Source organism: Pelodiscus sinensis, chromosome 2 (assembly GCF_052426305.1).
Source record: "Pelodiscus sinensis isolate ZL-2025 chromosome 2, ASM5242630v1, whole genome shotgun sequence".
Lineage (NCBI taxonomy): Eukaryota > Metazoa > Chordata > Testudines > Trionychidae > Pelodiscus > Pelodiscus sinensis.
Genome location: NC_143053.1, coordinates 239,826,667 through 239,839,091, shown reverse-complemented (window position 1 = coordinate 239,839,091; position 12,425 = coordinate 239,826,667). Strand labels below are relative to the sequence as shown.

Genomic DNA, 12,425 nt, shown 5'->3' with positions numbered 1-12,425 from the left:
TATGGAAAATATTCCTTGGGGAAAGGTTCATACACAAAAACTCCATGCTTCATATTGTTAAAAGGAAGGAAGAAAGAAACTAATGAGTACAACATATAGGCTACGTCTACACTGGCCACAATTTCCGGAAAAGCCATGCAAATTAGGTAAGTCAGGATAGGGAAATCCACGGGGGATTTAAATATCCCCTGCGGATTTAAACAAACATGTCCGCCGCTTTTTTTCCGGCTTGGGGAAAAGCCGGAAAAAAAGCGTCTAGACTGGCGCGATCCTCCTGAATAAAGCCCTTTTCCGGAGGATCTCTTATTCCTACTTCCTACTTTGAAGTAGGAATAAGAGATCCTCCGGAAAAGGGCTTTATTCCGGAGGATCGCGCCAGTCTAGACGCTTTTTTTCCGGCTTTTCCCCAAGCCGGAAAAAAAGCGGCGGACATGTTTATTTAAATCCACGGGGGATATTCAAATCCCCCGCGGATTTCCCTATCCTGACTTACCTGATTTGCATGGCTTTTCTGGAAATTGTGGCCAGTGTAGACGTAGCCATACTGTAGTGAGAATAGTTTCTGAACAGAATGTTTTTCACATTTTCCATGTGGTGTCTGTGGTTCCTTAAGCCTTTCTATGAGGTTATCTGACATTTGGATACAATAATGGAAGAAATTTAAAGCATATTTTCCCAATTAATTTAGGATCAGGAAGTAATTTAAAGGGCAATGTAATCCTGGGTACCCTTATATTAAGGCCAAAAAAAGAGGCATTTCTACAGCAATTCTTTTTAATTCATAGGAGCTTTTAAGAAATGGATGGCTCTTAATTTTGATATTTTATAATGTAAACATGTTTACAGAACACTTATTACTATTACATCAGATCATCAGTTAACAGAAAATAAGGGGATTTATCTAATTCCCTCCAGTAATATGTTATACATGGTTAGAAAACTAAAGGCTCATAAAATTGCCAACAGATTTAAAGAACTACTGCTGTGAACTATTGCATCAGCCCAGAAGAGCTGTAGTTCACCAGCTATGCAAGCACCCGTCCCTCCAGTGGAAACTACTACTGAGCTTCACAGAACAAGCAGATAATCTGCCAGTGTACATGCACATGCAGTGTACAGGTCTTAGAAACTATCAGATTGAATGTTGATACAAGACTCACTACCTACCTAAAACACTTTCACAAACCATTGTTTTGCATTTCAGAGATACACTAATATTTCTCCCTGCTCCAAAACCAAGGAAAAACATCATAGTAAAATACATACTAAAGCCTTAGATCAAACATAAAATTACACCTTGACACTTAATATTAAAGTGGACTTTAATCTTTAAGTGATGAATTTACAGTACACACATATGTATTTCACCTTCTCTCATGGGTTTAAACTTCAGGCATACACTATACAGTTTTTGCAGGTTTTTGCTTACATTCTTTAGACTCTGGCCATACCACTTTGAAATCAAAGGTGAGGAACCTAAGGCCCGGGGACCAGATCCAGCCACTGAGGCTTGGGGCTCCCTCGCCCTCCCTCCCCCGCATTGCGTAGCCTGCACTGGCACTCTAGCCATCCTGCCATCCTCCTGTGGGGCTGGAGCACACAAAAACTATTAGCCTGGTCCCTCCCAGGGTCTGGTGTGCAAGGAGAATGTGGGGAGTTTCTCATTCTCAGTCAGGTGCCACATCAGTGAAGGTTTGGGTTTTGTTATTGGGGGAGGGGTTGTTTTGCTTGTTTGGGGGGCGGGGCGGCTTCTCACGTGTGTGCAGCCCCAGACTGATTGTTCTGAGAGTCAGTGGCCCTCGACCCAAAAAAAGATTCCCTACCCCTGTTTTAAATCATATTAAGAAAAGTAACATGATCTGAAAACTAGTGAATTTACACCCGTATTACCTTTTTTAAAACCCTTAACTGTATTTTTTTTTTAAATAATCATTTTCAGACTTCACCAGAGTTAAGACAGTCATCAGTGGAAATGTGGACACTGATTGCTGCAGATGTTTGTTCAGCCTTCCCTGGCAATCACAACACAACCCCTACAAACTCAACACTTTCAGAATGGACATTTCCTCTTCACAGAGTAATGCACGGCAGTCTCAACATCTGGACAAAAGTCACAGGACACTACTCTATCTTGTCCCATACACTGCCCATTATGCCTGAACTGGTTTATGGGGAAGGTACAATAGTGTAATTACCTGGCAGATAGTGTGATCACCCAGTCTACACCATTGAATTCAATGAGACTGCATGAAGTAAGGCACAACCTAGCTTGAGTAAGGAGATCAGAATCTCTTTTTAAATTAAAATGTATTGCCCCGTCCTCACCCCAAAAAAAGCTGAAAGACACTGAGATTGTAAGATACATACATTGTCTTATGTGCTTGTGACACAACACTGCTCTCCCACTCTCAGTGAGACTAACACATATGAAGTTTTGCATGTGCATAAATACTAGCAGGACTGAGCCAATCTTTTGTACATATTGGTTACAACACATAAGAAGAGGTCTTTAGCTCTAGAATAAGAAACCACAAAACAGTCAATGGCTCTCTTCTTTCCACAATGCAGCAGTTTTCATCTAGAAGTTGTCCAAAAGCCTCTGGTGCCCACAAATGTGTTTTGCACTAAAGGACAGGTGCACCAGGAATCCTAAAATGTACTGGTACAACTTACAGTTATAAGACTCACAGCTTGTGGATGTGTCAACATTTGTTGCTAGACAGACACACTAAAACATTACATAAGCACAAGCAAGCTATTCATTCATTTCACACAATCAACATCTCTACAACAGTTTTCTTCCATAAGCCCTCATTCAGGAAAGCACTTAAGCAATTAAGTTAAGCTCATCTTTAAGGCCCACTGTCCATCAGACTTAAGCACTTGCAGAAAGTTATACTGGTCTTAAGTGCTGTCCTGAATCTGGATACTCTCCCACATTTCCTGACACTAGACATTCACATAACATACAGACACACCTGGGCATCATAACAGCAACACACATTAAGCCATATCTCCACTTTCTACATTGGAGATCAATCTTTGACATTCGAATTAGCAGCTCTAGTAAGGACCCTCTACATCAAACTCTGAGAGTGTCCCTGGTCAGCACAGGTTCTCCTTCTCCTCGCAAACGCTCCCATGGACCTCCAACTGTGGAGACAGTGCCACGCTTGGCTTAAAGTATGTCAACTCCAGCTATGCTATTTACATAGTTTGGAGTTGCATACCTTAAGCCAACCTTTTAGGTCTAGTATAGACCTGGCCTAAGACCCTGCTCCTGCAAACACGTGACATATGTGCTTAACTTTACCATTGTCAGCAGTTTTACTAATTTTAATAGAATTGTTCAAAGTAGTAAAGTACACACATAAATGTTTGTGGGATAAGGACCTAGCAATGCAAAATTGTCCTGAAAACTATTTAAAGTACTCTGCTAGCGCAATAAGGACATTACCAATCGTAGATATCTACAACTATACCTTCTGAAATTAGCGATCATATTGTATATAGAGATATATCTACCTTGGAAATTATAGGCATAGGTCAAAAGTTTCAAATGTGAATGCCTAAAGTCAACAAATGAGTGGCTTAATTTTCAGAGATGAACACCTGCAATCACCATTAGTCACTTAACGTAAACTACTTTTTTAAAGTGAAGTCACCTCAGTGACGCTCAGTCTCCTTTTCCTCCCCCTCCCCAATATTAAACCATTTCTGTATTTGGGTTCCAAAATAGAGGAGGATGTTGGCCATCCTGTCTACTAAGAGGTAGGTGGAGTGGCACAAAGAAAGAGATTGTCAGTGGTCTATGTTGACTCCATCTGTAACTCCAGTGAAGTAAACAATTACACCAGGGATGAAGCTGGACTAAAGTGTGTACAATTGCCTAATTGCTATTGTGCTTCCTCAAACAATTTACTGAATTATGCTAAGTACACCAACACTCTATTCTCCACCACCGAAATATGACATTCACAGGGAAGCTATATTCATGGATTATAGAATACGGAAAATACAGTATACATTACATTTATTATTGTGCTGTTGATAAATAGATTATACTGTATATGAACACAGCAACACCTCTGCATGTAGCCAGAATGCTGGTTATCCAGCATACTTTAGTATATAAACAGTCAATTTTTCCTTTTCCTATTAGCAAGATAAGAGCAATCAAGCACAGCTGACTGAAATAAAAAGCAATGTTGCTTTTTAACCTCCCAATGTTTCAAGATTTTAGGTCACTGAAAAAAGATACAGGACTTAGAGCCAAGCACAGAGCCACAAACAATTCCAGTAGCTCATTCTCCTGCTCACCCTGAAAGCGTTAAAAGGAAAATACGATGTCAACATCAGCTCCTCCCTGCTGATGAAATTGGCATGAGTGCTTTACTTTCTGGCGACAAGCCCTTCTAAAACCGTTACAAAAAATGAAGTTCGATATATTGAGCTATTCCAACGACTAATTTGAGACATGCTGGGTTATTTTTCCCCCTTCTGTTCAGCGTCATTTTAACAGCCTTCAGAGGTAGATGAACGTTAATTGTCTTTTACACGAGAGAGGGACCAACCAACCGTTAGCAGAATTTTACTCCTGGACACAGCAAAAGCTGGCGTTTGCAGCCAGAAATACTCTTTTCCCCGGTGAGGAATACATGAGATACAAATTACAGATTTAGTGTAACATTTGAGCACATGAACTCGTTAGTAGCCAACCAATAAGTAATCGTGATACAAAATAATCATTCAGTACATGTTACTTAACCCAATCTGACACGCATCAAAACGTGAAGTTAGAGTATCCCTGGTGAAGAGTTTAGTCTCTTCAATTTATTCTCCAAATCCGAGGAACAATATCTGAGAATTACACTGACATCCTTCCCAAACAGGGAATCCATGGAGCATCCAAACAGACCAAACCAGAAAATGAGCCCAAGGCTCGCAATTAAACAGAAAAGTCGTTTAACATTTATTTAATCTGATATCCTTGTTTCCCCTAAACAATTAACTTTTTTAAAATAAACCTTCCTGGAGTTTATTATTTTGCTGCAATTGTTTTAAATGTTGTCATGATGCATGGACTTTACAGCAAGCCCCTGTTCAAATAGGTTTTGTACCGAAGTATATGGCAGATTTCTGTAATACTGCATTTTCTTGGCAGGACAGGAATCACTGCAAGCCCAGCCCTTAAGATTTTTCCATCTTCCGTAATAAAACATGCAACACTGGAACAGCAAATCCTGCTGCCAAAGCCCCCTCTTCCATCTCCACCAACACTGTGGCAGGAGAGGCAGCAAGAAGAGGAGGAGGAGGAGGGGAATTTACAGTCAGAAAAAAATTACACAGCCTCAGAAAAAGGTAGTGGAGAAAAGGGGCAGGAAAAAAAGAGACAACAGGCGCCATCAGGAATTAAGAGAGAAAACAAAAGCAACCACAGAAAAAATATTAAATGGACCAGTGTCCCGAGAAACTGAAAATGCAGCAAATTCCTCGTCAAGAGTCACAAGGAGAAAGAGGGGGGAAAATCAACCCCGTGTTCTGTGGGATTTTTTTCCCATTTCTTAGGCTGTGTCACATGCCAGGAGAAACTGACACTCACAGGAAACATTTGTACCAAGCCAAATACACCCAGATGAGGACACAAAGCTGGGGACGAGAGGTTACACGCTGCAGTGGAGGAGACAATCAACCTTCTAGGGACACCTCCCCCCCATGGAAGTGTCACTCCCCCCACCCCGTTCTCCTCCTAGCCTACTGCTCCCACCACCTTGGAGCTGCAGGCAGCCGTGGGGCTGAATCCCCTCGGGTCTCCCGGCGGGCGGGGCCGGGGTAGGCATTGGGGGGACGACCACGAATCATTTACCTTCCGATAATTCCAGCTCCAGCTCCGCCAGCCTGGCTCTCACCTCCAGAGGCAGGGACATGCTCTCAAGGCTGCGGTCCGCCATGCTCGAGCCAAGGAGATTTTCTCTCCCCTCCTCTCTCGCTCGCTCTTTGTTTGCAACCGAAAAGGGGGGACGGTGGGCGGCTCGCGCTGGATGCCAGAGTCCTCGCGCGGTCTCAGCGGTGCATACGGCAGGCAGCCCGCGCGCAGGGATGGGGTGGAGGGATTGCAGAGATTGCTCCTCGCCTCGCCTCCTTCCCTCGCCGCTTCCTTCAGGGGAGCCCCGCCATGGCCGCCGCCGCCCGCCGCTCGCAGCCCCTCGGCACCGGGGCTCGGTCTAGCCCGGCTCCCCCCCCACCCCCCGCCCGCCGGGTGCAACCCGCCGGGCGACTCCTGCACGGCGCGCCCAGGCTCCGCGCGATCCGGCTGGGCTCCGGCGGGCGCTCGAGCCTGCTGCTGCGGGTGGAACTGCGGCGCGGCTGCCGCGGCCAGCGAGAGCGGCTGTCACACGCACGTGACCCGCCGGGTGCAGCGGCCCCCGCGCGCCCCTAGGGGGTGCGCTCGAGCCCCCCGCGCGGAATGGAGCGCGCCCCGGGGGCGCCGCTAGCGCGCGGCGACCAACGCGGGAGGCTGCGGCTGGTCAATCGCTGGGCTTGTTGGCTGCGCTGCCCCGTAAGCGCTGGGAAGCCTGTGGGGGCCCTGCTCCAAAAACCTCGCCGGTTGGGTTCGGTTTCCGCAGCATGTTGTGGCGTACACGGTTCTTGTCTGCCTGGCGTTTGTTTGCAGGGTGTCGCACTGATGGGTATTGAGGTGCTCGCCCTGTGTGCGGTGCCCTATACTGACGCAAGGCCCTGGGCAGCCCGCTCTTCTGTAGAGATGATCAGCTCCAGAATAGGGCATCATGGGCTCATGTTCCTATGTGTCTTTCACACCCTTTTCTTGCTCTCCTCTCTGAATCACAGGCCTGGAAGGAACCTCAAGGGGTCATCTAGCTCCATCCCCTGCACTCAGGGCAGGACTAAGTAGCCCATTCCTGAGCGATGTCTGGCTAACCTGCTCTTTAAAAAGCCCCAGTGATGGAGATTCCACCACCTCCATAGGCAATTTATTCCAGCACTTAACCACCCTGACAGGAAGTTTTTCCCAAAGGTGAAAATAAGCCACTGTAGGTAGTGGACCTTGCTTGCAGGGAGGCTCGGTGGGTGGGTGGGGCTGTACTGGAGCAGGCTGCTGCTCCAGTCCACATGGCCACCACCAGTTAACTGCTTACGGGTAACCAGTTAATGTGTTAACTTTTTACATTTCGGCTGCATTCAGACTGGTAAGTTTTTCCACAAAAGCAGCTGCTTTTGTGGAAAAACTTGCTAGCTGTCTACACTGGCCGCTTGAATTTCCGCAAAAACACTGACGATCTCATGTAAGATTGTCAGTGTTCTTGCGGAAATACTATGCTGCTCCCGTTCGGGCAAAAGCCCTCTTGCGCAAATGCTTTTGCGCAAGAGGGCCAGTGTAGACAACGTGGTATTGTTTTGCGCAAAGAAGCCCTGATCGCGAAAATGGCAATCGGGGCTTTCTTGTGCAAAACCGCGTCTAGATTGGCACGTGATGTGTAAAAGGGAAGTCAAATCCCCCGGAGCCATTGATTCCCCTATGAGGGGCACGTACAATATATATACATTGCTAATGCTTAGATATATTTGCTATTTGTATAGGAGTAAGACATGACAAAGGTCAGGGCCTGTCACAGGTAATAACTTATAATAAGGAGACGAGGGGAAGTGAAACCAGTCTTCTGTTAAGTAGAGATATGGATAGATTCCACATCCTTTAAACTTGTGACCGGCTCAAGCAGGAAAGGAAAAAGGGAAGTATGGCTCGCCCATTGTTCAGCAAAAGTGAATGAATGTAACACAGCTGTAACCGCAAAGTCAGCAAGTAGGCACTGTATTTAACCTCGTTTGGAAAATTAACCTGACCTATAGGAATGCTAAACGTCAAAAATGAAGTAACCTATCATGTTAAGGCACCTAAACCAGGAAGGATGTTAACCCTATAAAAACCCCTGCATATGAGATGTTGGGGGTCGGCTCTGCTTTGAACATTGAGTTCCTTAGCCGTACCTTGGTTGCAACCAATAAACTTGAGTTGGACCCAGCCAGAAAGTGTGACTCTCTTCTTGGGGTAAATCAGACTAGCTTCCAAGGGGACGAAACCAGCAATTTATGCAACACACGGATGCTTTTCCGCAAAAGTGCTTTTATGGAAAAGCGTGCATGCCAATCTAGACGCTCTTTTCCACAAATGCCTTTAACAGAAAAGCATTTGTGGAAAATCATGCCAGTCTAGACGTAGCCTTCAATTTTACACACAGAGCTATTCCAGAATAACTATTCTGAATATTCCTTAACAACAGTTTTTGGACAATCTGGTTCCAGAGTTGCAGAGGTACTTTCACCTACATTAAGTTTCATGTGTGGACAAGCCCTAATTCTTACATCTTTTATAATGCTCTTTAACTTCCAAGTGCTTTACAAAATAGTCTTCACACTGTGAGCTAGGTATTGTCATCCCATTTAAAGGAAGTGAGGAACACAGAGTCCTATGTCCAGAAAAGGCATCAGTATGTTGTAGGAAGATCTTTTTCCAGTGTTGCCCATATAACCTGTGAGAAGGTTGTGTGCTTTAGAACCTCCCTAGCAGAGACAATGTTCAACTCAGAAGGTCTCTTGCATATTTGGAATGACAGTATAAGAACCTAGCAGGTGAAAACAACCCTCCACAGCTGCCAATAATTTACCCAATTCAACTTCAGAGACAGAAATAGTACTCAGATGTCCTGAATTTCATTTTCTAACTCTGATCAACTGAGCAACTTTCTGCATATTTTGATATGTTCATTTTGAACTACATTTTCCTCAACCAAAAAATAAACAGTGAGTACACTTTAGTGAAAACATATGTGTGTGTCTATGTGTGTTTATATATACCCCATTGGTTGGAAATGGGTCTAACCTCAGTTATGCTCTTTGTTGTTACATTTAGGTCTGTGGTCACCAACTGGTCAATCACAATCAGTTGGTAAATTCTGGATAGTCTCATACAGTCTGTCTACACACAATTTTTATTTTGGGAGAAGTATGCAAATAGCGCTGCGCATTTGCATACTTCCTCCAGGTTTGTTTGTTTGTTTTTTTTTTTTTTTTTTGGAAGATGTTCTTCCACTATTTACCCGTGTCTACACGCAGCTGAATTTCTAAATAAACCCCTATTTCAAAAGACCCCGGTAAACCTCATTGTAGGAGGAATAAGGGGTCTTTCGAAATAGAGGTTTATTTTGAAATTCGGTTGTGTATAGATGCAGGTAAATACCGGAAGAATGTCTTCCATTAAAAAAAAAACCCTGGAGGAACTATGCAAATGCACAGCGCTATTTGCATCCTTCTCCCAAAATAAAAATTGTGTGTAGACATTCATAGTCTATTGTGATTTCCAGGTCTGCCCCTAAGCCTAAGGCATCCTATTGCTCAAAGCGACCCCTGTGCATGGGAGGGAAGGAGGGGAGGAGTCCCGGTACACTACTCCTGCATGCATGCATTTCCCTCCCCTCCCCACCTGCTCCCATTGGGCAGGAACAGAGAACTTGGTCCATTGGGACCTGATATGGGTGGTGCCAGTAGAGAGGTGCAGCACTTTGGCCCCTTCTGGGAGTGGCATGGGAGCCAAGCAGCAGCCACCTCTGGTAAGATCAGCCTGATAGGAGGTCACACCCCAATTCCTGGTGCCCTACCCGCTCCTGCACCCTTAGTCCCAGCCATGAACTGCCTCTCAAAGCTGGCACCCTGTACTGTTTCCTGAATCTCAACACTCTGACCACTCTTACACTCAAACTCTTTCCCAAAGCGTACACCCATCACGCCTCCTCGCCTCCTATCACACAACCTTCTGCCCCACACTCATCTTCGAGTCCCCCTCCTACACTAGAGACCTCTTGTCCCCAGCCCAAAGCCCACACCCATTCTTGAATCCCAACACTCTTTTCCAACCTGGTGAAAGCGAGTGAGGGTGGGGGTCAGTGAGTGATTGAGGTTGGGGGAGGGGGAGGAGATGGATGGGGCTGGGGTTCCAGAAAATGTGGGGTAGATCCTGGATTGCCCTTAAATTCAAAAAGTGATCCTGGCCATAAGAAGGTTGGAGACCGCTGATTCAGGTGATAGCGTGTCCATTCTTTTCCCTCACAAATCATGACTTTCATTTTGAATCTAGAGAAGCTGAAAGGTGGCATACTATGTGTATGTGTTATTTTTTTAAAAAAAAGGTTGCAAAGTATTCTTATTATAAGGATGACAGGTAACAATTAAAATACAAAGATAAAATACAAAGCAGTGCTTTCCTTCCATCTGTCAGGGATGGTGTAGACGGAGCTTGGTCCTGCCTTCAGGGCGGGGGGCTGGACTCGATGACCTCTCAGGTCCCTTCCAGTCCTATTATTCTATGATTCTATTCCTCTCTCTATTTTTATTAAATTGGGGGGTTCTAAACTTTTTTCCCCTGAAGTCCCCCGATGCTGCTGCACTAGGCACACTTAACACTTCTCGAAGAAAATTATTCATTTTAATTTATTACATATGTATAGACTATAACACTGTAAAGAAACAATGTACATATTTCCTTTTCATTTTAATATAAACAATTATGCACTATGCATGCAAAGATACACTTCAAAATCTCTTTAAAAACAGTTTTAGTAAAATTACACTTAAAAAATGTTCAGAGCAAACTGTGGTGTTCAAATCAGGGATGTTAAAATGTGTTTATTCAAGTAAACATATAACTACTGAAAATTTCAGACGTTACACCGTTACCTGGAGGAGGGATGTCAAATTGCAGGTAACTGACTAATCGAATACTCAATGCATTTTGCATCAACTATTCAGCTAGTCAATAGGGCATCTCCATCTTTGAAGCATAGAAACAACCTTAGGACTGTTGCTACACTTTAAAGGTGAAAGTGCCAGGTGGAGCCTGGAGACTCCCCACTGACCCCAGGCTCTGTGCAGCACTGCTGCTATGAAATGCTGGGGGAGCCCAGCGTCAAGCTCCTCCCGGCATTTCAAAGCGGCAGTGCCACATGGAGCCTGGGATCATTTGGGGGACTCCCCAGCTGATCCCAGGCTCCACGCAGCACTGCCACTTTGAAGTACCCCCTTCTTTCCTTGCCCCTTGCTGCCTCTTTCTGATAGAGGCAGCAAAGTGGGGGAGCAACTAGTCGACAAGCATTTGCTTATCAGATAGTCGATCAGTCCTTCATATCCCTAGGAGGAAATGCATGCAGGGAGCTGGCTTTTAAGTCAGCTCCCCGTGAGCACTGGCTCCTGCCTCTTCCCCCTTCCCAGCACACTGCTGCCTCTAGGCTCACCAGTTACATGCATGCCCTCCCATGCTCCCATGGTTACATGCATGCCCTCCCATGCTGCTGTCTCTGATACAGAGGCATAATTGCAGGGGAGGTGGCTCCTTGGGAGCCGGTGGACACAGGGACCTGGCTTAAAAGCCAGTTCCCTGAAACACCAGCTTCCACCCACTCCTCCATGCTGCTGTCCCTGATAGAGACATCAGCACTGGGGGAAGGGAGACACTGTGTGTAACCATGCATGTTAACTGATAAGCCCAGGCTCATTGGTTAACCATGTAGACGTTACACTTTCACATCCCTGGTTCAAATATGGAAAACACAGTTTTGTATAAAAGAAGATAAGATTACATGAGTCACATGGAGTTAAAAATTTACTAAGAGCTTGACTGGAGAATGCAGTTGTGTGCACCAGTGGACTATCCAGGATTGCCATTTGGAAACCTCTGCATTAAACCAGTTGCTGTGTTCCAATAAGCATGTACAACATCCTCAGTACTTTTTCTCTCCTTCCTCTAAGGAGTTTCTGGAGGCACTTTGTGGAAAGGAAGGAACAAGCTGCTAGACCATCGTCTAGTTCAAAAATCTATGTAATGTACCATCCCTAGAGAGATGATGTGTCAGACATTAAACTGATAATAATAGATACTGCACTTGTTACTCTAAAGGCCAAGAAGTGATCATTCTCAATGTGAAGCCTTGATTTAGAAGAGCGCATTGGTTCCAACCCTCCCATTTAAGTCAGTAGCAGCAAAATCAAAGAACATAGGAATTCTGTTGAAAGAGCAAAGGGTAAGCTTTAGAATATGTCTGTAGCAGGGAATTTTACAAAGATTCTCACCAGGCTATTGCTAGTTCAGGTGAATTGGAGTCAGCATTGGTGGGAGCTGTAGTGTGCACATGGTGTTGGTGGCTTCTGGTGTTATCCCACTCTCTTGTTTAGTTGATAGTAAAAGCAATCCTGGACTCTGGGAGCTAGCGCCCCCTTCCCCCCCCCCCCCCCACACACACACACTGATGTTAACAATAGTTCAATTGAATTAACAGTGGAACTGGGGGGAATATTTTTGTAAAATTCAGTAGTGTTGACAGGGCTTTATTAGACGACCATATCTAGACAAGGAGCAC

General features: G+C 45.0%; 1 protein-coding gene and 1 pseudogene across 5 annotated transcripts in view; both read right to left on the bottom strand.

Annotated features, from left to right (window-relative positions):
* DIP2C (DIP2 acetate--CoA ligase C (putative)) overlaps nucleotides 1-6,363 on the bottom strand; it is a 524,374-nt gene extending 518,011 nt beyond the window's left edge. For 4 of the 5 annotated variants that reach the window (XM_006111894.4, XM_006111897.4, XM_006111900.4 and 1 more), the window contains exon 1: nucleotides 5,867-6,362. In XM_006111894.4, the coding sequence (XP_006111956.1) occupies nucleotides 5,867-5,951 (85 nt within the window). In that variant the 5' untranslated portion in view covers nucleotides 5,952-6,362. Of the gene's footprint in view, nucleotides 1-5,866 lie in introns of all 5 variants that reach the window. The other variant, XM_089776776.1, reaches the window with a different exon arrangement.
* A 5,435-nt stretch (nucleotides 6,364-11,798) lies between these two features.
* LOC112546600 (U2 spliceosomal RNA) lies at nucleotides 11,799-11,978 on the bottom strand (annotated as a pseudogene).
* Nucleotides 11,979-12,425: the final 447 nt, after the last annotated feature.